General features: G+C 41.5%; 1 protein-coding gene across 2 annotated transcripts in view; it reads right to left on the reverse strand.

Moving 5' to 3' along the window:
• The window catches only part of MYOF (myoferlin), a gene marked incomplete at both ends in the record, with an annotated part of 168850 nt that overhangs the window by 75663 nt on the left and 66705 nt on the right, over positions 1-26482 (reverse strand). The window contains 9 exons of one of the 2 annotated variants that reach the window (XM_080693594.1): positions 1373-1497; positions 3004-3181; positions 10548-10664; positions 11803-11927; positions 14325-14363; positions 17262-17344; positions 18932-18975; positions 19099-19167; positions 22010-22113. In XM_080693594.1, coding sequence (XP_080549720.1) covers positions 1373-1497; positions 3004-3181; positions 10548-10664; positions 11803-11927; positions 14325-14363; positions 17262-17344; positions 18932-18975; positions 19099-19167; positions 22010-22113 — 884 coding nt within the window. The remainder of the gene's footprint in view (positions 1-1372; positions 1498-3003; positions 3182-10547; positions 10665-11802; positions 11928-14324; positions 14364-17261; positions 17345-18931; positions 18976-19098; positions 19168-22009; positions 22114-26482) is intronic. The other variant, XM_080693595.1, reaches the window with a different exon arrangement.

Genomic DNA, 26482 nt, shown 5'->3' on the forward strand with positions numbered 1-26482 from the left:
TGGAAGTGCAATGCACTTGGGTTCAGTCCTCGGTACCACAAAAAAAAAAAAAAAAAAAAAAAAAAAGAACCAGGATGAAAATTGCTGGAGAATACCTAGAACATAATTAGAATACAGATGTGACTAATTCTTCACAAATTCCCTTAAGAAAGGGTTTTGGAAATTACTATTACAACAGCATTGCCTATCAATGTAACTTTGTTATATGAACAAGTATACAATTTTCATTCTGTATTGCCTTTTATAAAATCAAATAATATTTTTAGAATTTACCATGAAGTAAGTCTTAGATCAAATAAGCCCCGTATGCCTTAGTGTAGCTCTGATAGAGTTTAGATCTTGGAAAAAAAAACTAACATTAAAATATAAACATTTTATTTTTATTAACATTATGACTTAGGTTCAGTGTGATAGTTCCATACATATGTTGATCATATCCAACTACCATTTCCCATACACCCCTGCGTCCAACATTAATATAATTTTGAAATCAAAACACTAATGCTAGATGGATTTTGTCTATGTGTGATAAGAGTAACTTAGTATCTTTGACTTCATTAGAAATATTCCAAATATGGCTCCTTTCTCCTCACCAATCTAGTTGACCAATGCCAACAAAATGGATAATTATAGATATCATATCTATGTAGTACCACCCAAAGAAACTATCTTCTAACCTCCATAAAAAGGGTAGTTCCTTTAATCTGTAGAAAAAGTACAAAATAGCAAGCACTGGTTCCTGTAACCTACCTCTTCCTAGAGTGGAGGTTTCTACTGCATTAATAGCAAGGCGTTTCATATTGCTATCGGGATGAACCATCCTCCATAAATGAATTGTAGCAGAAATTATGAGTCCCTCTCCCCCTGCCCTGTGCATCCTCCCCTTTTCCAGAATAAGAAAACTTTAGTCGTTGTCTACACTACCCAAGCATGAGACCTCATCTCCCCACTTCCTCGTACTTAGATGTGGCTGTATGCCTGGATTCCGTCCAATGGAAAGTGAGTAGAAATCAAGTGTGTGACTTCTGGGTTTTTCCTAACTCAGAGCCCATGTCGTCTTCTCCTCACTCTTCTCCCCTATCCTTAGGCTGGAGAGTGGATGTGATGGGGAGCTGCCTTTAGCAGGCAGACAGTGGTAATGCCTTATTGATGGCAGAGCAACAAGGGCGAAATAACCTGGGTCTCCACTGCCATAGAACTACAATACTAGCCTGGGACCGCTTACCTCAACTGTTACTACAGAGATTGCTTTTACCTTGTTGATCACTGTATTTTGAGGTCTTGCTAGTTATATGTAGTGGCCTAGCATGTACACCCGCTAATACATAACTTGCTCTAGTGAAAAGGGAATATAGAAGAGATCAACTCTTACCAGCCGTTCTGCCATGACTAGGAGAGTGTTCACTGCATCCAGGCGATGACTAATATCCTCCCAGTATGAAGTCAGGGTCACAACTGGCTTTGTGTGGGCCCAAGGCAAGTAATAATAGTAGTTCCCTGGTATAAAGAATCAGGAGTCAGGAGAAACTGGACACTTGAAAAGATTTTTTAAAAGAGATGTGCAGATTAATCCATATGATTGGAGAATGGTCTGAGGTAATTTTATTCAATTATGCAATAGAGGAATAGATAAAGTTCTTTTTCATTTGGCATGCTTTGAAAAATTCTCTAAAATATTCTAGTAAAGTAAGCACAACAATCTCAGAAGCTTTACTGATTCAAGGCCATGTATCTAGAGATTAATGATATTGATGATTACAATAACAGGGCTGCAGAAAGAAGTACAGAGAGCCCTGGAAATTACACTGAATGCGTTTGTCCCTGAGAACTGTAATTTTATATAAATACTTTTGTTGGAAATGGGGTAAGATTTTTTTATTTTGTTTCTATTTTTTGTAAGCTTTAGCTGGCTGCGTGAGGTTTGGTATTACTTCGAGCTGTACTGTGATAAAGAATTAGAAGTCAATGTTTTCTAAAGCATTTTGTTTTACAACTGCTTGTACAAACATTAGGTAAAGATCCAGCAATAGTCTTGGGTATTTGATCAAAATTAATCTCTCCCTTTTCTATGTTCTCAAACCATTTGTTGATACTCTTATTAGGGTGTTTTCATACATTGCCATCTATTGTGATTTACAGGACTCCTTGCGGAGACCAAAATCCAGAAATGCTCAAGTCCTGTGTAGCATTTGTATATGTACATGACCTGTGTACTCCTCCTATGTACCCTAAAGCATCTGAAGATTACTTAGCAGAGCCAATACAACGGAAATGCTAAGTAAACAGCTGTTACGCTGTATTGCATAGGAATAATGGTGAACAGGAAAGGCCTGGACAGGTTCAATACAGATGCACTTTTCTCTCAAATATTTCAAACCACTGTTGGTTGAGTCCAATGACCCAGAAGCTGTGGACACAGAGGTCTGCCTGTATTTTATACACTATAATGGAAGCTCCTTCAAAGCAAGGACCATTTTGTACCCGTCTTTGCTCCAATTCAGCTATTTAATGCCCACATCACTCTGGAGAAGATGAAGAAGCTGAGGGTTAGAATTAGGTGGTGTGCTCAAGGTCACAAGGTTGCCCAGGAACAGAGTGAAGATCAATTGACCCAGCAGCGCCCCAGCAAAGCCGAGGTCCCACCCACTTCAATTACTCAGTGTAGGAAAGACTTGGGAGGGGCAGGAGCGGCTTCAGGCAGCTTGAGTATTTATCAGTGTCGTCATCTTGGGACTTTACAAGTCAGAGCTGGTGGTAAAGGCAGGCACCTGGTCCGGGTCTTGGGTACAGCTCCTGGCAATGGGACCTGCAGCTTCTTGGGTTTGGTCATTCCTGAAGGTGCCTAAACTTCAACCACACTCTCTTTCTCACGTAACCTTTTCCTTTCCACTAGTGACTTGCTGAGGATAAAGGCTACCAGAGTGAGAATACAGCGCATGCTTCTCGTCCTGGGTGCACCCACTGTACGCAAGCTTAGGGGAGGATGGCCAGGGCCGATCTTACCATCAAATATGGCACGGCTGTACTGAGTGGTTGATGCCAAAGGCTTACAGGTTGCGTCAAACTTGTTGCCGTAGTTCCCAATGCTGACTTCAAACTGAATGGCCTCCCCAACATCTTGCAACATGGTGGCTGAATGGAACACGGCAGACAGGCTGTACTTCCGCCTTCGCTGGTATTTCTACAAATATGAGCAGATGTAGGTTCAGTGAAATGCCTTTTGCCCTTATTTACACGGTTTCTAGCAGAGATGTGTGTGTGTGTGTGTGTGTGTGTGTGTGTGTGTGTGCGTGAGAGAAAGAGAGAGAGAGAGAGAGAGAGAGAGAGAGAGAGAGAGAGAGAGAGAGAGAGAAGAGGAGAGAGGGGGGATTGGAGATTGAACCTAGGGACATTCTATATCTGAGCTACACCCCAGCCCTTTTTTTATTTTAAAATAGTCTTGCTAAGTTACCACATGCCTGCTGGCCTCACATTTTTCCTCCTGTCTCAGTCTCCCAAGTACTGGGATTATAGGCATGTGCCACCATGCCCTGCTAGCAGACGTAATCCTAAAACTAATAGATTGTGCCCAATAAAATACCACTGGAGGATGCTCTTGGACCCAGGAGTTCCCCCTGCACTCTTACAAGTGGGCAGAGGTATGAGGATGTTTATTTCAGGGCTAATTGACATTAAAGGGGAAAATGTGAAAGCAATACAAAAGTCTGTTTGCAGGTCACTGGCTAAACAACTTATGTTATAGTCACATACATAATAGAATATAGATTTACAAAGATCTACTTAGATACAAAGAAAGGGTATATTTTAGGTGAATTCAGGAAATATATTTTAAATATTGACATATGCATGAAGAAAATCTGGAAGAATATAATTCAAGTTGTTAACATTATATTAGAAGAAGTAGAGAGATTTTGGCTCACTCTTCTCTCTTCCTCTTCTTTCTTTTTCCTTCCTTCCTTCTTCCCTTCCATACTTGTTGATTAAATATATGTGAACATAAGAGAGTTGAAGATACGGCCAACAATAAGCACACAGCACATGGAGTGTCTATCAGCCCAGCAGAAAGGACCCTGTGCCCTTCAGGCCCCTTGGTGGGCACATCCCCCCTTGCATCTACATCCTGACCAGTTCTTGCTCATAGGCCTCCTCCTTCCTCCTGACCCCCAGGCACTTGGCCTTCTTCAGTCAAACAGCCATGCAGTGGTTTAATAGCTGTACTTTCGTATGTGCTAGGCATTCCCATTTTATCCTGTTTCAACCTGTTCTGTTCGGGAACCCTGTTGGTGTCTGGCCTCTGTCTGTGCCTCCCCCAGTAGAAGGTGAGACCATGAGTGGTTATCGCTATAGCCACACTGACTGTGTGCTCCACTGGTGAACTTATGAGGCCCACACATGATTATATTCAAGTGACTTGATAAATTTTTCTCCATAGAAAATTTAATTTTTTTTTTTTGCAGGTCTGGGGACGGAACCCAGGGACATTTGACCTCTGAGCTATACCTCCTGCCTTATTTTTTATTCTTTATTTTGAAACAGGGTCTCACTGAGTTGCAAAGGGCCTTACTAAGTAGCTGAGGCTGTCTGTGAACTGTGATCTTCCGGTCTCAGCCTCCCGAATGCTGGGACTACAAGCGTGCGCCACTGTGCCCAGCTAGCAAGTTTAATTTGAAAGCTCCTGGAGAAGCATTCAGCTCTTGTTTCTTTGGTTGGAGATTCGAAAAAACATAGGTTAACAAGCTTGAGCACAGGATGGCTTTCTGTTGTTGCATTTTCTTTCTTTCCGGGGTTACCTCACTACTGATTCTGTACCGCAGTCTCAGTAATAATGTAGTGACACAGTTCAATTCCAGGATGTAAGTAAACATGACTTGATCCCTGTAGGATGCTGGCTGATTATCCTTTCCTTCATTGTCCACACATGCTGTGGCCTTTACTCAATAAAATGAATCACAATTATAGGTGGCCCTCTTGGCTTGTAGGAAGCAAGAATGTGGCCACATATTTACAGAAGTACTCAGACAACCATCTCAAAAACGTTCCAGACACTTGTGGTAAAATATTTACCTTTTTTTTTTTGGCACTGAAGATTACACTCAGGGACGTTCCACCTCTGAGGTACACCCTCAGCCCTCTTTAATTTTCAGATAGGTCTTTCTAAGTTGCTGAGGCTGGCATCAAACTTACACTTCTACTATCTCAGCCTCCCAGGTACTGGGATACAGGTGTGCACCACCACACCCAGCTAAAATTTACCATTTTCGGTGCTCAGTTCAATGGCATTAAGTACATTCATAATGTGCTATCAATACCAACCACATCCATTCTTAGAACTCTTCTCATCTTGCAAAACTGACATCTGCTCTCATTAAATACTAATTCCCATTTCCTCTCCGTCCAGACCCTGGCAACCATCACTGTGCTTTCTGTCTCCATGAACTGGACTACTGCAGCCATCTCACATAAGCAGAGCCCTTGTGATGGGGACCTAGTGTGCAGATAAGGTTGCAAAGCAATGTTTTAGAAAGACTCCCCAAAAGATCACAACTCAGAGGGGTTTCTGACAAAGAGGGTTCTATTAAACCACATAAAAAATATTGTCTCAATTTAGTGAGTATAATATCCTATCACCCATATTGTGGCATATGTCAGGATTTCCTGTCTTTTTAAGGCCAAATAGCATCCTGTTGTATGAATATACCTCACTTTACTTATCCATTCATCCACTAATAGACCTGGTTGCTTCCATCTTTTTGTTTTTGTTGTTTGTTTGTTTTGTTTTATTTTGTTTTGTTTTGTTTGCGGTACTGGGGATGGAACTCGGGGGCATTCTACCTCTGAGCTATACCCCCAGCCCTATTTTTTTATTCTTTATTTTGAAACAAGGTCTCACTGAGTTGCAAAGGGCCTCACTAAGTAGCTGAGGCTGTCCTTGAACCACGATCCTCCTGTCTCAGCCTCTCAAGTGCTGGGATGACAAGCCTGAGCCACCATGCCCATCTTTTGACTATTGCGAATGATTGTGCTATGAACAGGCTGTGGAAATACCTGTTTGATACCCCGCTCTCAATTCTTTTGGGCTTATACTCAGAAGCTGAAGTACTGGATCATATGGTAACTCTTTAATTTTTTGAGGACTGTTTTAAGAACTTCTAACAGTGACTGTAGCTTGTAGTCCCAAAGTATCCTCGGACATCCCAACATTACAGAATCTCCATTTTGGTTAAAAAAATATTTTTTGATATGGTTTAATAGAACCCTCTTTGTCAGAAACCCCTCTGAGCTGCGATCTTTTTTGGAAGTCTTTCTATAACTTTGGTTTGCAACCTTATCTGCTCACTAGGTCACCATCGGCTTTAGCTTGGGCATTGTGAGTTTAAAAGTTCCTGATCTTAGTGGACTGACACTTTGGTGGAGATGATTGGGGAACTTAAGCTACTTGTCAGGATCTCTGTATAACTATTCACACTAAGTCCCCTACCTACATCCAGGGTTCAGGAATGCTATAAAAACTATGGGTTTGAGTTTAAGTATGCAAAAAATAAAAAATAGGAAGATACTTGTATTAGAACTCACATATACAGTATGACTTCTTTGTAAACCACCTAGAATGATAGAGGAGAAGGGAAGAGCTAAAAATAGAAAATGAAATTTGAGGCCCGAGTCAAAGCCCAGGAGAAAATGAACAGTATTTAAGCCAAAGTCGCCTATTAAGCCAGGGTCTACAGGGACAGAGACAGCTCATGGGGAGGCTGTTGGGGGCGGAGGAGAGGCTGCTCCTGGCTGGGTCTGTCTGCTCCGCCCTGCACACCTTCACAAGAGCCACTAGAACTCTTTGGATGTTCTGCAAAGCTTACAGAGTCGCCCACAGAGACCCTGATAGGACCTGCTCCTGGAGAGGCTGAGCTCTCAAAAGAACAATTTGGGCTTTGGGGCATCATCACAACTCCCAGCAGAGTGGCGGCACTGTGAGACAGCTGCTAAACACAGAGCACCCCTGGACCACTTGGCAAGTCCAAACTCCATGAGGCCCACCCCTGCCATCTGCCCACCTGCGCAGAGCCCCACTGCCCTAAGTTAGGACAGCTGAGAAACCTTGCCTGCCCTCGGCCCTTTCCCACTTCCTCTCTGCCCTTGGCAGAAGGAGGTGGAGAGAGGAAGAACTATAAACATCATCTAGAGAAGCGGTGAGCCTCAGCTTTTATTGCCCTTAGCAGCCTTGGGGCAAAACTGCCTACAGCAGGGGAAAGCTGTAGGTTGTAAATTATAGTCTCTTGAACACAGATGGAAGTATCTTTGATGGTGTCAGGCCTGAGGGAACTTCTTCTAATCGTCAGAGACTGAAAATAAGGTGACATTGGGCAGAGTTTTAGAAGAAAAGTTAGGGAAGAAGGTGATTTCTTTTTTCCTAAGCAGGACACTGATACAAGAGAACTGGACTTCTTGCAAGTGGCTGTGGGAACACAGACACGGGATGTTAAAGGTCAGTGACAAGGACAACATGCGCCACAGCAAATTGCCCCAACTTGCTATCATTGATCGGTTACTAAAGGTGGCTGACAACTGATGTAGCTGGTGGAAGAATCCAAACGTGCTGTTTCAAGCAATATTTACTGAGTTCGTGATGTGGGCCAGACCAACAAGAGACCTCCAAGGGGGTTTTGGCTGGACAGGAGAAGATTGCAAGTTTATTAACTGCTTTGAGAATATATTAGGTCATACACAGGGGATCGGAAAGGAGGAGCAGGGAGGATATGGTTCAAGAACAGATCCCAGATCATGGGGATAATAAATAGTCTCCTTCTTTGGCAGGACAGGGGTTCCAGAAGTCAGCAGGTATTAAACCATGCTGTTTGCAACATCTGGTCTTCTCTCTTCTGCCTTCTTTCTTCTGTGGGTGTAGCGAGGCTGAACCCTGCTGGACCTCTTGCAATGTAAGACTTCTTAAGCTGGCCCACCAGGAGCAAGGTCAGCTCTGCTCTAGGGGGGTAAGGTGCAGGGGGAGGGGTCTTGGCTTTTTGACAACCAAGTTGCCTTTTGAGCTCTACCAAAAAGTGTCGTTCTTGCAAATGACCCAGAATGAGGAAGCCCCTCTCCAGGATGGACAAGGGTCACTATGGGATGCATTCTAGGTTGACTCTTCTCAATCCTCCTGGCAGGGGACAGATGGGCTGCCTCACTTCCTCTGGGGGCTCCAAGTGTGGATATGTCCTCAGAACCCCTCTCTCTCTCTCTCTCTCTCTCTCTCTCTCTCTCTCTCTCTCTCTCTCTCGCTCTCTCTCTCGCTCTCGCTCTCTCCTGGAGATTGAACCCAGGGGCTTTCTACCCTTGAGCTATACCCTCAGCCTTATTTTATTTTTTATTTTGAAACAGGGTCTCACTCAGTTGCTGAGGCTGGTCTTGAATCCTCCTGTCTCAGCCTCCCAAGTGCTGAGATTATAAGCATGCACCACTATACATGACTTTCCTCTCTTGCCTTTTAAGTCTGTTAAGCTTTTACATTTTTGTTTCCTTTCATTTTTATATTTGATGTTGGTTCTTATTTTGTTGCCTGTGTTTAATAATTTGGAGCCAAGAGAACAAATTCTTTCTTTTTTTGTGTGTGGTACTAAGGATGGAACCCAGAGGCATTCTACCTTCAAGCTACACCCCCAGCCCTATTTTTTATTCTTTATCTTGAAACAGGGTCTCACTGAGTTGCAGAGGGCCTCACTAAGTAGCTGAGGCTGGCCGCAAACCCAACCGCCATCCTCCTGTCTCAGCCTCCCTAATGCTGGGATTACAAGCATGTGCCACCACACCCGGCCAAATTCTCTCTTATATACCAATAAAGAGACCAGAGGATCATGGTTCACAGACAGCCTCAGCTACTTAGTGGAGCCCTCCGCAACTTAGTGAGACCCTGTTTTAAAATAAAGAATAAGAAACAGGGCAGGGGGTGTAGCTCGGAGGATGAATGCCCCTGGGTACCATCCCCAGACCTACAAAAATAAATAAATAAATAATAAATAAATAAATAAATAAATAAAGCTGTTCTTTTCTACTGCTGACATATACTGTGGGAAATATATATTCTTGGCTCTTTGTCTCTATTTTTACCAAGTGAATGGAATAAGCTTCTCTGCTTGTGTTTTTAATTATCTGCACTCAGGAAAACTAATTTGATTCTGCATTTCAGTTAATACAGGGTTTTTCTCTCTAGTTTTGTTGGGTCTCTCTCCTCACTCTGTTCCCCCTTTCCTCACTATAGTAGTTTAAAGTTTAAAAAAAAAAAAGCGGGACATGGTGGCACATATCACCATGAATTTGGGAGGCTGAGAAAGAAGGATCACAGGTTTGAGACCAGCCCCAGAAACTTCGTGAGACCCTCAACAACCTAATCAAACCCTGTTTCAAAACAAAACAAAAAATAAAAAAGAATGGGCAAGATAGCTCAGAGGTAGAATGTTTCTGAGTTAAATCCCCAGTCACTCACACACACACACACACACGCACACACACACCCCTGAATTTCAATTGTGTTCTGGGAGTAGAGCAAAATATACAGACATCGTAATGGTAGAAGATCCATCCATCACTGTATTTCTTCATAATTGTTCTAATTCCAACCAACATGTTGAACTCCTACCTGTAGCCACTCAAGTCCTGAACCACTGCCATCACCGTGTGTCCTTGGAGGCCTGCCAATGGCGTCAAGCCATCTTCCTGCATGATCCTGGCAGTAAATTGCATGTACATCGCCCCGACTCCTTGTCTGCCCTCTCCTTTTTTTCCTTTTTCTTAATTTGTCTCAACATCTATTGCGATCCCTGGACTTTATGGAGTTCCTAGTGTTGTCCCAGTGCTGAAAGCTTTTTTTAAAGTTACTGCCTGGTTTCCCCATAATGTAAGATAATGAGAGAAAGACCCATCCCGTGCTTGGGATGGAGGTAAGAGGAGGGCAGCAGCTGGCGGGAGCTGCAGCTGGGGGTGACTTGGACCCAGCAAGGACTGAGTCCTTGGCAGAGGAGCAATCATGAGCAGGCTGCTCTTGCAATAATTCAGATTTTCGGAAGCATCAACCTAGGATTCTCAGAATTAGCAAGAAAGGTGAACTTGGAAGACTTCTTGACTTTGAGGAGGAGGGAGTCAGAGCCATTGCAACACAGGCATTACATTACTTAAGTAAACATTCCCCATAGGCTGCAAAGCCTGAGCTACATGGCTACATGTGGAAATGGAAATGGATGGTGGTGGCACCTAAACCCTTGGGGGCGGCTCTATGGCTCTGACTCCTCGACCCTAGTTAGCAAACAGGGCACTTGGTCCAGGGTTACCTCTGCTCTTGCCAGTTTTCTGTAGGGCGTTACCATTTCAAAGGCTGAAGCGAGCCTCATCACTCTCGGGAGGTCACTGAAAACACTGGCTACCACCAAGGTCTTGCTCCAACTCTGCCACAGCGGGCCCTTCAAGCTCTGGCTGTCTCTTTTAGGTCTGTTTGCTCAGGGTGGCTGGGACCAGATATTGTACTTCTAACCCACACCCTGCATGATTCACACTCTAACATTTACCTCCACAACCAGCAGGTCGTCATTTGAAATGGGCTCAAGCTTCTTATCTGGTGGTGTCTTTTCAAGGAAAGTGCTTAATTCAACCAAGATCCTGCCTCTGTAGGCAACACCTTCTCCCTGAAAGGCAAGAATATAGGATTACCCTGCTAGGCATACGCAGCAGCCAAAAGAACTCTATTCTTTCTACTCCTGTTAATATTGAGACCAAAAAAAAAAAAAAAAAGTCTCCTTCACATGGCCCCATCCTCCAAAATCAATCAGGCAGCAAATCCTGTAGCTGGATTCAAGGAAGGATCCCAAAGAGTGCCAGGGGTGCTAGGGCAGAGGTAGATCTCAGCCATGACGGGGGATGGAGGCTTTGGAGCCCTGCTCTGATCTGGGAGGGGTTCCCAGGGGCCCGGAGCTGGAGGTGAGTGGGGTTCTAAGTCTCCCTGATCTAACTTCAGCAGAACAGCTCTGCGTTTGTCTGTGTTGACCCACTTCCTTCTCTCCTCTTCTCAGAACAAGGAGGCTGTCATGTTGGCAACCATGGCCAGTCTCAGGGTAGCCAGGAAGTAAAGGAGGAAGATGTTCTGGGTGTGGCAGAGTATGAGGATGAGGGCTGGCGACTTCTCCCACCATACCCAGCAGTGTTGGTGATAGAATCTTTCAGAGAGGATTGGAAGACTCTTAATTCCACCGCTGTCTTCACTTTTCCCTTCCTATGGGTTTTCCTCTCTAGCTTAGTCTCTTTCCAGAGCCTTGGGAGAGAACCAAAAGACATTTGGCTTCTGTTAATTTGGAAAGAGAATTTCCCATTGCTGGCTCTCTGTGGTCTCACCTATGAAACAAAGGGTTTGGATCAGACTGCAATTTCAAAAAGTGTTTCAGAGGCATGCCACTGCCAATTGTTTGGCGAATTCTTGGAATATGGTGTTGGAAAGAATTCGAAGGCAGCACCGTGTCTTATTAGGAAAGAGAGCCAGGTTTGACCGTTGGTGTTTTTCATAAGTGTAAAAGATTGTGGAGTGGGAGTGGAAATGCCATTGGCCATCACCAAATTAGATTAGAAGATCTCCAGGATTCTTTCCTATTCTTGCACTTTAGGGAGTGTGAAACTTCTACCCTTTAACCTTTCCTCAGTCTTATGGCGGGTCTATGTGCATGCGTGTATGGGGGGAATGCCCACTAACTATGATACTTAAAATTATAACCATTATAACAGGAACCCTATTAGGTAGTGCTCATTAATAACAATCTTAATTGAGAGACTAACCTTTCCAGTATTTAGCTCATCATAAGGGTCTGGAAATCCCGTGTACTCTCTGGGGCTTCCGTAAAGGTTCAGGTAACAAGGTCCAAATGTTGGCACAAAACCCACCTCTGTTTCTCCTGTATTTGCTGAGAGAGAGACATCATCATTGGACTTTAGGTTTTTAATATTCAGTCTATAGAAATAAATGTTAGTTATTAGCTAGTTAGGTGAAACTATTTTCCTCCATTTTGTGAGTTAGTTATATTAGTGAAGATTATAAGCACTCGTGAGACTTGCCATATTTACCATTTCTTATTACTATAAAATATTAAATAAAACACTTTGGGGGTATTTCAGGTAAACATATTCTTACAAAAAGCAACGGTATTCATGTGAAAGAATGATGTGGTTCTCAAGTTGATCTTCACATTTTTTGCAAGTTTATAATTGGCATCATGTTAAACATGAAATTGGCAAGTGGGGTAAAAGTTTATATTTTTGAGAAGTCATTTAAGTGATGTATTCAATTAACTTTGTTCTTAAACTATGTCATTTGGCCTTAAATAGTATAAATCTGAAAGACACTATTAAAATAAATTTTTTAAATTTACATGTAATAGTGAACTATCTGCCTTTGGTTATAAGACCATTCAAAAGTAATATGAAGATCACCTGCCATTCATTACTTTTTTATTTCTGATGATCACCTGATAAACTCTATATTTCTGCTACTTAGACTCAGCAAGAATACTAACCATTAGAGGGCAATGATGGCAGTGTAAGAAAATTAAGAGAAAGTTGTGGGCGAGGCCTGTATGGAAAAGGGATGGACATGTCTCCAAAAATAGAGTCAGGACCACTGCTGGGAGACACGTGAAATCCAGCTTGGATTCACTCATTGAGGAAGAACTTTCTATGAATTAGAGATGCCAAGCAATGGGAAAGATTGCAATTAGGGGTAATCAGGAGGTATGTCGAAGCAAAGGTTTCAGCGTGTCTTTCAGGGGGATGTTGTCAAAATAATTCCTGCTATCAGTATAAACTTTCAGGGAGAGTGGCAGGAGTTAAGCATTCTTAATTTTTATCCTCTAAACACCCTACTGGTTCTATCATAGAGTACTACTATTTGTTAATTGGTTATATAAATAAATAAATAAATGAAAGAATAAGGTTTTGAAATCTGCCATATATACTGCAACCTAAGGCCTTCTCTGTATTCATATGAATATGAAATAATGAGATTTATTTTCATGTGTGTTGTATGTTACTGAGGATTGAAACCAGAGGCACTCTGCCTCCAAATTATACCCCTGGCCCCAATTTTATTTCTTATTTGGAAACAGGGTCCCATTAAGCTGCCGAGGCTGGTTTTGAACTTGCAATCCTTCTGTCTCAGCCTCCTAAGTACTGAGATTACAAACGTGCGCCATCACATCCAGCTTCAATGAGATTGACTTCTTAAAATGACTAAGAATTGGGCATTGTATGTATTATATAAAGGCACATGAGACCACCTTGTAGTTCCACAGAGTTTGAGAGTTTGCAAAGTCTTGTGTTGTGGTCTAGATATGAAATATCCCCCTAAAAGTTTATGTATTGCATAATGCTCCCCAATGTAGCAAGGTTGGGAGGTAGGAAATGGCTGAAGTGGGTCATGGGGAGCATGGGCTTGCACACTCTATCTGCCCATGGCTACCTTCTCTCTCCCTCTCTCTCTGCTTCTCAGCTGCCATAAGCTGAGCAGCTTTCCTCTGCCGCCTTGACATTTCTGCCTTGGAGCTGGCCAAATATGCACTGAACCTCTGAAACTGTGAGCCAAATGAACCTTTCCTCCTCTAATTTGCTCTTGTAAGGTATTTTGGTCATGCCAATGAAAAATCTGACATTTTTTTCTTCCACGCATGCAATATCTTTTCCCCCTCTCACTACAACTCTGGGCAATTATCATGGCAAATGCTACCATATTTATTTGATAGATGACTTCTCTAAATGTTAGCAGGGGAACATTAACATCTGCCTTAGGAGAATTGTGATGGTCAAGATTGAGCAAACTTGCAAAAAACGGCGAGTGCTGTACAAACCAAAGTACATGTTATGACGACTCGTATCTAGAAGGTGATTGTCAAGGCGAAAACTGGAAGATGTTCATGTTTTCCTAAAGATCCATGTTGGAAGTTGGGGAAAGATCCTTCATACATTTCAGAACAACTGATTTAATGCCTCATATCTCTGCCTTACTAAATGTAAACAATAACAAAAACATGTTATATCGGACAAAAAAATTATTTGCAATAAAGCCAAACAGGACAGTGTGTGCATCCAGTGAAAACATGGAACACATAACAAAATCTGGTTAGCATATTCGTTTTAAGCTTAGCCATGCAGGACAACCATATAATACTCCTACAAAATTCTAACTAGCAACACTATTTTGAGAGAGAAAAATGTGAAAAAAGGTTCAGAGAACAATTGATTAAAATATTCTTAGTAAGATAAAAGGAGATAAGAAGTGCTAAAAGACAACAAAATTACAAAGCATAAACCTGTGTATGATGCAGCCCCAGTTCCCGAAGATGAGAAATCTATATAGTAAAAATATGATTGGTTAAAAAACAAGAAAAACATGGGCATTATAAAACAGACACTGAAAAGTTAATAAAACCTGTGATGGGTAAGTGGTTTAGCAACAACAGAAACATCCCAAATTCAGACCCAAATCACATGACTCTTTTGTAACTAATTCAAATCTTACAGGTAAATGTAAAATGACTCAAAACTTTTCGGAGACTGTCAAAACCACCGCCTATGAATAACCCAAACTCACCAGCCCCAAGGAGCCAGGCATCTAAAAGCGAGCTTCCCACCAAAGGAAGCCCGGCAGAGCTACTGCTTCTTCATTTTTTTTTTTTTCTTTCACTACTGGGGATGGAATCCAGGGGCATTCTACCTCTGAGCTACACCCCCAGCCCTATTTTTTCATCTCTTTATTTTTGAAACAGTGTCTCACTGAGTTGCAAAGGGCTTAGCTAAGTAGCTGAGGCCATCTGCAAACCAGGATCCTCAGGTCTCAGCCTCCCAAATGCTGGGATTACCAGCCTGCGCCACCACGCCCGGCTTCTTCATGTTTTTAATGAAACATTTAATTGTCTTATGGATGACTTAGCCGAGACCAAGGCCAGAAAATCCAAGTTAATTTAGTCTGAGGCTGTGTAAGCAAAGGCCTGTAGTTAAGCCTGTAGTGAATCATACGTTGTTATTGAAAGCATGGTCTGTATTTTGGGGGGGATGCGATGACAGCTCACTGTTATTGAGACTGTAAAAGACTGCTTGCAGGGCATACATGAGAGAAGGTCTCAGAGACTGGGGTTGAAACTGCTTCTGAACCTTTCTGTTTTTTTTTTTTTTTTTTTTTTTTTTTTTTTTTTTTTTTTAACGCGTCTGGGAATGAAGCCCAAGGGCATTCGGTCTCTGAGCTACACTCACTGCCCTATTTTTGATTCTTTATTTTGAAACAGGGTGTCACTAGTTGCGGAGGGCCTCACTAAGTAGCTGAGGCTGTCCACAAACCGCGATCCTCCTGTCTCAGCCTGGGATTACAATCAAATGCAGGGATTACAAGCATGCGCCACCACGTCCATCCGGCTTCTGGTGTTCTTCTGGATGGGAGCAAAATAAAAGCTGTTCAAACTATCAAACTAAATACTTGTACCAATAATTCTTGAATAATTATCTTTAGATATTAATTAGTGACTTCCTACAAATAATAATGGATTTAGATAATTTTAACCTCCTCCCCATATAATTATAGCACAACTTTTAATTCCTCTATTGGTTCTCTTATTTATTTATTTATTTTATTTTATTTTTTGTGGCACTGGGGATGGAACCCAGGTTCAGTCTACCTACGAGTGACACCCCCCCCCCAGTCCTATTTTTTATTCTTTATTTTGAAACAGGGTCTCACTGAGTTGCAGAGGGACTCATAAGTAGCTGAGGCTGTCCGTGAATCACAATCCTACTGTTTCAGTCTCCTAAATACTGGGATTACAGGTGTTTTCTGTACTTCTTTTATATATTTACACTCTGTTCAGAACTTTTAGCTAAAGAAGAAAGAGGAAGAGGAGGAGGAGGAGGAGGAGGAGGAGGAGGAGGAGGAAGAGGAGGAGGAGAAATAGTACTGATGTTATGGCAACCATACAAATATGGTCCTCTGCAGAGGAAAGAAAAGGTTCGTGAGGACAAGTCTCTCATTGCAGCTCTAGTATCATGATTCCTGTGCCGTTCAGCAGTGAACATTCAGATGGGATCTTTTTCTTATCTTCTACCATTTGCTTAAAATAATGTCACACGTAGCTTTATATTCAAATCATATCTTTTTTAGTTCACCTCTTTGTTTTTCTTGGGACTTATAATTGCCTCTCTTTTTAGTTTCTTGAAATATAAATTTTACTACTTTACCATATCTCTAATGTTTTCCAGATCCTAATTCACGCATTGATGCATTAGCTGGATTAATAATACTTTTTAAGAAAGGTATACAGTCCCCCTCTTTGTATTAGAGATCAAACCCAGAGGTGTTCTGCTTCTGAGCTACACCCCCAGAGCTTTTTATTTTTTATTTTGAAGCAGGGTCTCACTAAGACACTGTGTGCTAGTCTCAAATATGTGACCCTCCTGTCTCAGCCTCCCTCCCAAATACTGAGATTACAGAAATGTGCCACCATATTGAGCAGATAAATTCTCTTAAACAAGATGAGGATGAAACGTAACTCCCGTTTCCTGAAACAAAATTTGTCTCCAATTTTCTCACTTTACTCAATACGTTTAACCTATTGGCAATTACAAGCATTTTTGTTTTGGTAACAAAAATAAAGCCACTGTTACTAATGCGCTAGCATTATTTTTCTTGTCATCTTAACTTCTTTCTTCCATTTTCTACCACCATTTCTGACATATGCACAAAACCATAATGCCAGGTACAGGTGAGTAGTTCTCAAGCATAAACAACAACAACAAAAAATGTGTTGGTTACCAATGTCTGTTAGAGTGAAAGCAAAACACACGCTATCGTAGGAGGTGGACTTTGTGGGGTTCACTGGCATCTGACCTCATTATTCCTACCAAGAAAATCAGTTGAAGAGGGAATATTATTTTATATTTGGGTGGATTTGTGTTGGGGCCATTCTTAAAAAATGTATTGGCACTCTATACTAACAAAAATTTATAAAATAGCTGTTGGCAAAGAGGTTTTGGATGGGATGACAAAAGCTTTCAAGACGTTAGTTGCCTTGATTATTAATTACATTGCTGGCCATCAAGAGACAATCACTGAAATGGTTCACTAAACAAAAAATAAATAAATAAATAAATAAATAAAAAGAAAAAGAAAGAAAAAAAGAAACCAAGTCTATTTCCCTCAGTTCATTTTTCCTCTAGAAGTTCTGAGTCCTGTCTTGTCCCATATCTGCTAAGTGACTTACCTTCTACTTCCCCACCAGAGGCAGCAATTTTAGAGAGGTAGAGATATGTTGTTCCAACTACATCATTTTTGGTAAGCCGGTCCCTGTGTAAAAGAACAGATGAAGAACTCTGCCTATAAAGATATGTGTTCATTTCAACAATAAAACAGACAGAGCTGGAGAAGACCCCAGAACTCAGATATCAAAACTCCTTGTCTCCTGCCAAGCTTCTGATTCATAAGCCTGAGTTTGAGACCAAGAGTCTACATCTATAATAAGTATATTTATCATTGTCCTGATGCAGATGTTTCTCCAACCACCTTTAGAAACACTGGTCTGGTGGATAAACATTCAGTAGTTATGAAATTGAGATTTTTACATCAAGTTCCAGAACTTTCTCTATGGCCACACTGAATACTATTGCCATAAAATGAGTTAATCAATTATAAGTGCATTACATTATGAGTATAATAGTATTATATAAAGTACTTGTATATACTTTACTTGACTCTGCTCATACTAATTATTATGATGGCCTAACAATTATAATGGGATATACCTAAGGGCCCATCATAGGAAACTTCCCCTCAAATTCAATTCAAATATCTAATTTAGCACCTAGTGTGATAGCTGCTATTTCTCTGAGTGTAGTTGCTTATCTAAAACCTAAATCTTGCCTATGCTATACAGACAAATTTGCCCATGGCCACTCCAAGGAATACAATAATGTGCATCCTTCTGCGGATATGTTGGAATGCCTGTGATACGGCTTCACCTATGATACGGTCTCCTCAGTATTGGGGGGAAAGATTATAGCACAGTATATTAGATTTGGGGAAGTAGTTAAATACAGTTTCCTTTGGGTATTAGGGATTGAACCAGGGGCAGTCTCTGAGCTACACTTCCAGCCCCCTTTTTACTTTTTTTTTTTTGTGTGTGTGTGTGTGTGGGTCTGGGGATGGAACCCAGGGGCATTTGACCTCCGAGCTACACTCCCTGCCCTATTTTTTATTCTTTATTTTGAAACCGGGTCTCACTGAGTTGCAGAGTGCCTCACTAAGTAGCAGAGGCTGTCCGCGAACCCCGATCCTCCAGGTCTCAGCCTCCCGAATGCTGGGATTACAAGCGTGTGCCACCACGCCCAGCTTACTTTTTGTTTTGAAATAAGGTCTTGCTAAATTGTTAAGCCTGGCCTGGAGCCTGAATCCTCCTCTCTCAGACTCCCAAGTCCTGGGCTTACAAGCATGAACTACCATGCCTGGCTTAGATACCACTATTTTATTTTATTTTTATTTTTTTTGGTGGTACTGGGGGTGGAACCCAGAGGCTTTCTACCTCCGGGCTATACTCCCAGACCTTTTTTATATTTTATTTGGGAACAGGGTCTCACTAAGTTGCTGAGAGCCTCACTAAGTAGCTGAGGCTGGCTTTGAACCCGCGCGATCCTCCTGTCTCAGCCTCCCAAGCGCAGGGATTACAAGCGTGTGCCAACACGCTCAGCTAGATACCACTATTTTAAAAATGCCTCCCCCCAGCTTATTGGATGTAGAAGGAAAGCATATATCCAAAAAAATCAAGTTAGGCCATCTATAATAATATCCACATTATCCAAATATGTCATTAGTCATGGCATTGTGCAAAACAAATGTCATTCATGACTTGAATTAAACACACATCCAGTTTCAACTCACCAATCGAATACCGTTAGCTTTATTTTTTCACACATTGAAGGAAACTGTTTAAGTAAAACAAAGAAAAGGGGGTTATTTCTCCACTCATTCAGTAACTGTTAAAGAAGCATTCTTATTTTTTTTCTCAAAAAAAAAAAAAGTAAGAAAAGAAAAAAAGAAAGTCAAACCTTGATCTGAAGATTGACAACTTGATTCCACTCAGGGTTTGCATTTTTCTCAATTATATTTGTGCAAACCTGTAAAATCACCAGAGCAAAACAGGAATTATTCAGGTTTGTGATTTCTAAAGGTTTATAACGCGCACACTAGATTGTGATGTTAGTCGAGTACTTATTAGTCACAGTCCGTGTTTGTTTGTTTTTGGTGCTGGGTATGGACCAAGGCCTTGTATCTGTAAAGCAGGCTTTCAACCACTGAGCTGCACCACCCGCCCCTAAAATTCATTTTTCTTGAAAATAACTTGGTGGAATATGACCTGGATTTAATATGATCTCTTCTTATTTTATACTTTAAAAGCTTTATTTTTATCCATGTCTTCAATTTGTTTTCAATTTCCAGATATCTAATATTAGATTCATGTAAGAATGAGAGAAATTGGGTTTATTGAGCACTTTTTTTTTTTTTTTGGTGGTGGTACTGGGGATTGAACCCACAGGTGCTTTACCTCTGAGCTATATCCCCCAGCCCTATTTAAATTTTTATTTTATTTTAATTTTTTTTTGTGTGTGGTACTGGGGATGGAACCCAGGGGCATTCTATCTCTGAGCTACACCCCCAGCCCTATTTTTTTTAAAAACAGGATCTCACTGAGTTGCAAAGGGCCTCACTAAGTAGTAGCTAAGGCTGTCCTCGAACCACAATCCTCGTGTCTCAGCCTCCAAAATGTTATTTTTTATTTTGAAACAAAGATTTGCTACATTACTAAGGACCTCAATAAGTTTCTGAGGCTGGCATTGAACCTGTGATCCTCTTGTTTCGGCCTCCTAAGTACTGGAATTACAGGCATTGTATATTATTATACACTGTCCAATAAGCATCTCATCACGAACACAGCCAAAGAGATTTGGATCTTGCCTACAGCCTCCTGCCTGCCCCAACAACTGTCCAGTGTCCCCATTGGCTGCTCACTCAGCACCTGGGGCTAGACCAAGAATCAGCATAGAGTCCCTCTCTCACTCACCTGCTCCATCCTGTCCATTAGTCAATCCTGATACTTGTACCTTCATGCAGATCCTGAACCGTGTCTCCCTCAGACACTTCCAGCTGGCTCCTACTTGCATCCCCACTCCATCTCTTGCCTTCTGACTTGCTCACCATTCCGTAGAGTAACATGTTCAGTGAACTCTCAAAATATATTGAGAACAAGCTCCAGATCTCTACCTGGCTGAGAAAGCAGCGCCTTCCCTACGCCCAGGCTCTCTGCCTCTGCCTCACGGCTTCCCCTTGCCCCATCCCCTGCGGCCACAAAGGCATTGCTTCTTCCTCAGCTCCTCCATGACTCTTCTCTCTGCTGGAAGAAGCCCCTGTTCCCCAGATCTCTGCATATCTACACTTCTGCTCAAATGTCACCTCCTGAAAGACATCCCATCTGATTGCTTCCCCCTCCCTCAATCATGTATCACCTGCTTTATTTTCTATATAGTTCTAAGCGTTGTTACTTGTTTGCTTGTTTACTTTCTGGGCTTTGGTTTTACTGTGTTACCCCCTAAATTCATACAATCTTAGTATTTTGAGATGGGGCCTTTGGGAGATAGTTAGCATTAGATAAGCCCATGAGGGTGAGGTTCCCATGATGGTACTAGTGGCTTTATTTGAAAAGGAAGAGACAGCAGCTCGCACATCTACTCAGTCTTGCCATGCGATACCCCCACCAGGTCACAATGCAGTAAGAGGCCCTGACCCGATGCCAAGCAGATGCCAGCACCATGCTCTTGGACTTCCTCCTCCAGCACCGTTAGTCAAACACACTCTCTTCTTTATAAACAATCCAGTGTCAGATGGTTATAGCAACAGAAAACAGATTATGACAGTCTGTATCTTCTTCCAGGCTCTGGAGAACCATGGCTATCCCATGTACTCATTTATATAGCCTCAGAACATGAGATAATAACTATTTCTCAAAATAACTAACCTCTCCAAGATCCCATAAGATTATTATTACCCAAAGTCCTACTATGGGGTAGGTGAAGCCTGCATTTCAGTGAAGCTTCATCTTACCTTCCTGTTACCTTACATCTTTCCCACCACATTCCCAATGACTGTTCTAGGAAATAACAGCCCTGTGTGTGTGCGGGTTGTTAACTCCTTCTTTCATAAGTAAAGAGCTCTAACACATAGCAGATGCTGGTTCTTCATGCCTTTAACTGTCTAAGGTATGTTGTTATTCAACATAATAAAAAGCTCCCTTCCGTGCCGGGCGTGGTGGCAAACGCTTGTAATCCCCGCACTTGAGAGGCGGAGACAGGAGGATCGCGCAGGTTTGAAGCCAGCTGTGCTGGCTTAAGAGACCCTGTTTCAAAAATATAAAAATAGGTCTAGGAGTATAGCCCGGAGGTAGAAGTCCTTCCAGAAACCCCAGTACCACCAAAAAAAAAAAAAAAAAAAAAAAAAAAAAATTCCCTTTCATGAAGAACTTGGCAGTGATTACACCCAGAGTCTCCCAGCTGTTTTGAGATCACAGGGGTGGGGCATCTCCATACAACTCTCCAGTTTCAGCCATTTGGGAGCCACTGCTCAATACCACATTGATCAGAGATGAGTATGGCAGGCCTGAGTCTTGCCTAAGATGAAGATAATGTTCAGATCCAGGAAATAATTCCAATAATTCAGTGGTAGCTATCACTATTCTGATCTTTCCCAAAACTGAACTTTCTAATTTGAATCCTGCATACTTTCCATTCTAAAATAAAGCTGTGGAGAAGTCTGGTGTGCTTAGATTCAATCTGTGTTCCTTCAGGGCAGCTCGCCCATCAGGGGGCCATTTTAACAAAGAACACGAAGGAATTCACTCCAAGGAAAGCACAGTCCTTTAAATATTTATTCATAGCCGAGGCATCTGAGCTTATATGACATACAAACCTTTTTTCCAGCAAAGGAAACTTCTACAAAAGGGTCCACGAGGTTTTTCTTATCTGCGTTACCACCAAAGATTTCCTTTACTGTCTGTGAGAAGGCATCATCCACTGGAAAGCAACGAATCACACAGCAGAAATTAAATTGGTTCCTCTTAAAAGGATAGACATTAGTCAGCAAAATTAAAACATTTCGACATATAAAGATAGGTGCAATAAGAACTGCTCTTTGGAAAGAACACCGGAGTTCAGAGAGGTAGACCAGTTGGCCCAGGTCACATGGCTGCAAAGTAACGAAGTAAAGATTCAAATAAAAATGGTCTCATTCAGCTCTGGGCTCCATTCAGTATTCTAAATTGCAAAGTCATGGGCCAAAATTTAGGATGCTTTAATTTTTTTGCACAAATGTACATTTTTTTCTTAGTGTGTTGGATGAGATCTTTTGCAAAATGATAAAAAAAAAACTTCTTTCAAGGAGAGAATCAATTCTACAAGTAAAAGAACATTTCAAAAGTAATCATAAAGAGCCAGGCATGGTGGCGGACGCTTGTAATCCCAGCATTTGGGAGGCTGAAACAGGAGGATTGCGGTTCATGAACAGCCTCAGCTACTACTTAGTGAGGCCCTTTACAACTCAGTGAGGCCCTGTTTCAAAATAAAGAATAAAAATTAGGGCTGGGGTTGTAGCTTGGAGGTAGAATGCCCCTGGAATCCATCCCCAGTACCGCTAAAAAAAAAGTAATGATAAAGATACATATTCAAAACTACAGGAATCCACTCAGAGCTAATTCACTAGAATAATTTGTATACTGATTAAGTCAAGTTAGTGTTTGTTTTTGTAGTCTTTTACTATGAGTTTCCAGTATTTCACAGTGCTTTTCAAGAGGATATATTTTATTTTCTCAGTTTATTGAGCTTAGTATAGCTTAAATTATAATAAAATTAAAAATACACCAAAAATATTTAAATGGAAAATTCTCAGTGTAGCACAAGTAGTTACTATATATATGTGTGTGTGTGTGTGTGTGTGTATATATATATATATATATATAATATGTATATATATAGTGATATTATTTTAATCAAATCACTAGAATTGATTTAGTTTTGCTCTGACAAGGAACCAGAAGGTCTTCAACTTTATTGTTGTCAATTTCTTCTAAAGATATAATAGTATTGTCTTATGTAATTGCATGCTATGATTTTTACTGTGCTTTTGTAATTGTTCTTCTTTGATGTGTCTCAGATTCCATTAAAATGATCTTCCATAATTACAAATAATTTTTTGAATAAAAATATAGTTTACAAAAAAAAAGTTCTCTGGGGTGGTAAGTGCTAGCAGCAGAACTCCTTTTTTGTGTTATATTTGAAGAGACAAAATGTCTTCTCCCTGCAACTCCCTGCAATGTATTAAAGCCAACAGGAGCGCCTTAAAAAAACATGTCAATAAAATATTATGTTGAGGAGTTACAAGGATTTCCGGGAAGATGGCGACGGGGAAAAGCGGCACTTACAAGTCCCGCTAACAATCGATCTCTATTACCACAAAACCAAGGCCTTTCAGAGCCATAAAACACCACCAGAAAAGAAATAAAAACTGTAAATACAAGGGACAGAGAAAAAGAGGGCTGGAAAAACGAGACACCAGAAAGAAACCAGCCTGAAGTGCCATGGCCACCGCGGCGCGGAACAGCACAGGCTACATCTTCCCTAGCAGCACCTGGCTCCAGATAGGAGGGAGACTCAGAACGGAGCTCAAATCCAGAGAGGAGGTACACCAGCCTCGCGGCCTAGGACACAGCAGCAGCGCCTTACTGCCGGTGGCAGCGGTGAGTTCACTGGACAGCTGAAGACCAACGCGCTCAACCAGCCACCAGGCTCCAGAGAGGAGGGGTGGACAGTGAGCCGAGGTGAGCAGATGCTGAACAGCCGGGCGGCAGTCAGCAGTCTTTTCGGCGCAGGGAACATCTAAAGCTCCCAGGGGCCAGGCACAACACACCTGGCAGGGACTCAGAGCGGAACTCAAAACCAGAGAAGAAATACGCCAGCATCACGGCCAAGGGTGTAGCAGTGGTGCCATATTGCCAGTGGTGGCAGCTGTGAACCCACCGAGTCCACTACAGCTCCATCAACGCACTCAACAACCGTGAGTCAAATTGCGCCCCTAGGGGAGAAATCCCAGTACTGCACTCCCAGGAACTTGCTCAGATAGTCTCCCTGGGTCAGGGATTTTAGCAGTACAACCCAGTGGGGGAGTGGTGGTGGCAGAGATATCACACCATAGTCACAACTCCCCGCTGGAGAACACCCAACTTGGCACCCCCCACGGTCTAAGAAGCCTCGATTGACTCCCTGGGTCTGAGACTTTGCGATACAACCCAGTAAAGGAGTAGTGGTGACTGAGATACCACAGACTCGAGATCCAGAGCACCTTAAGTGAACTCGTAGTGACCCAGGGAAGAAACCAGAGAAGGCACAAACTTCCAAAATCATGGGAAAGAGGAATAACAATGGAGCAGTGAATGCCCACAACCCCACAACATCAGAATCTGATAACACAGAAATCTAGAGATCTCTAGAAGATCAAATCAGGAAAATAACTTTAGAAATAATAGAGGACTTTTGAAAAGAATTCAGAGAGAGTCAAAAAGAGATAAAGGATGCAATCATTGAAATAAAGGCCTCAATTCAAAGTATAAACAACAGATTAGACCATATGGAGAATAGAATCTCACTTCTTGAAGATGATCACTCCAAAAATGAACACATAGTTTCTAATTTAGAAAAAAAAAATCCGGGAGCAGGAATCTGACATTGAAGAAATATGGGCCCATTTTAAGAGAGCTAACCTAAGAATAATTGGAATAGAGGAGGGAAAAGAAAGTGAAACCAAAGGGATCAATAATCTCTTCAAGGAAGTAATAGCAGAAAATTTTCCAAACATAGGGCAAGAGGTTGATACACAGGTCCAGGAAACTTATCGAATTCCCTTTAGACAGGATCAGAGAAGAGGATCCCCATGCCACATAATTGTCAAAATGACTAATGTGGAAGCCAAGGAGAGAATCTTAAAGGCAACAAAAACAAAAGGCCACGTGACATTCAGAGGCAAACCAATTAGAATCACTCCAGACTTCCCAAACCAAGTCATGAAAGCCAGAAGGACTTGGAGTAACATATTCCAAACTCTGAAAGAAAACAACTTCCAGCCAAAAATTTCCTACCCAGCAAAACTATCCATCACATTAGATGGGGAAATAAGAAGCTTCCATGACAAACAGAAACTGAAGGAATTTATGTCTTCAAAACCAGGGTTAGAGAAAATACTCAAGAAGATTAACTGCAAGTGGAAATGGGTAATACACGCCAGAACCAAAGAAACAAGAATTCCCATCCAGCAGACAACTAAGCAAAGAAGAATAAACAGTATCTCAAACAGAAATAAGATCTTAACATGTTGGGAATTAAAAATTATCTCTCTATAATCACGCTGAATGTAAACAGCCTCAACTCCCCAATAAAAAGACATAAAGTGGCAAAATGGATTAAAAGCCAGAATGCATCCATCTGCTGCTTACAAGAAACATACCTTACAAGTAAAGATAGGTACAAACTCAAGGTAAAGGGCTGGAGCAAGGTAATCCATGCTAATGGTACTCGAAGACAAGCAGGAGTAGTAACTATGATATCAGACAAGTTAGACTTCAAACCCAAACTTATTAGAAGAGACAAAGAAGGTCACATTTTACTGGTAAAAGGAATAGTCCAGCAAGAGGAAATAACAATAATCAACATCTATGCCCCAAACATAGGGGCAGCTACTTTCATAAATCAAACTCTTTGTGACATGAAGTCACACATAAATCCCAACACAATAATACTGGGAGACTTCAACACACCTCTCACAATACTAGACCGATCTTCCAGACAAAGGGTCAGTAAAGATGCCTCAGAACTAAAGAACACCATTAACCAAATGGACCTGTTGGACACATATAGAATATTTCACCCAACTACAGCGGAGTTTACATTTTTCTCAGCTGCTCATGGAAACTTCTCCAAAATAGATCACATCCTGGGACACAAAATGAGCACTAGAAAATTTAAAAAATGTTATATACTTCCCTGTGTCATTTCAGACCATAATGAAATGAAACTGGAAATCAACTATAAGAAGACCCAGAGAAACAACATAAACATGTGGAGACTGAACACCACACTTCTGAATGAAGAATGGGTCATAGAAGATGTAAAAGGTGAAATCAAGAAATTTCTAGAAACAAATGAAAATAAAGATACAACATATCAAAACCTCTGGGACACTTTGAAGGCAGTATTAAGAGGAAAATTTATAGTAATGAGTGCTCACATAAGAAAAACAGAAAATCTTCAAATAAATAGCCTAACGACACACCTCAAAGCCCTTGAAAAGCAGGAACAATTGAACCCCAAAGCCAGCAGAAGACGGGAAATTATTAAA

This window comes from Muscardinus avellanarius (genome assembly GCF_963383645.1).
Source record: "Muscardinus avellanarius genome assembly, chromosome: 4".
NCBI classification, from domain to species: Eukaryota; Metazoa; Chordata; class Mammalia; order Rodentia; family Gliridae; genus Muscardinus; species Muscardinus avellanarius.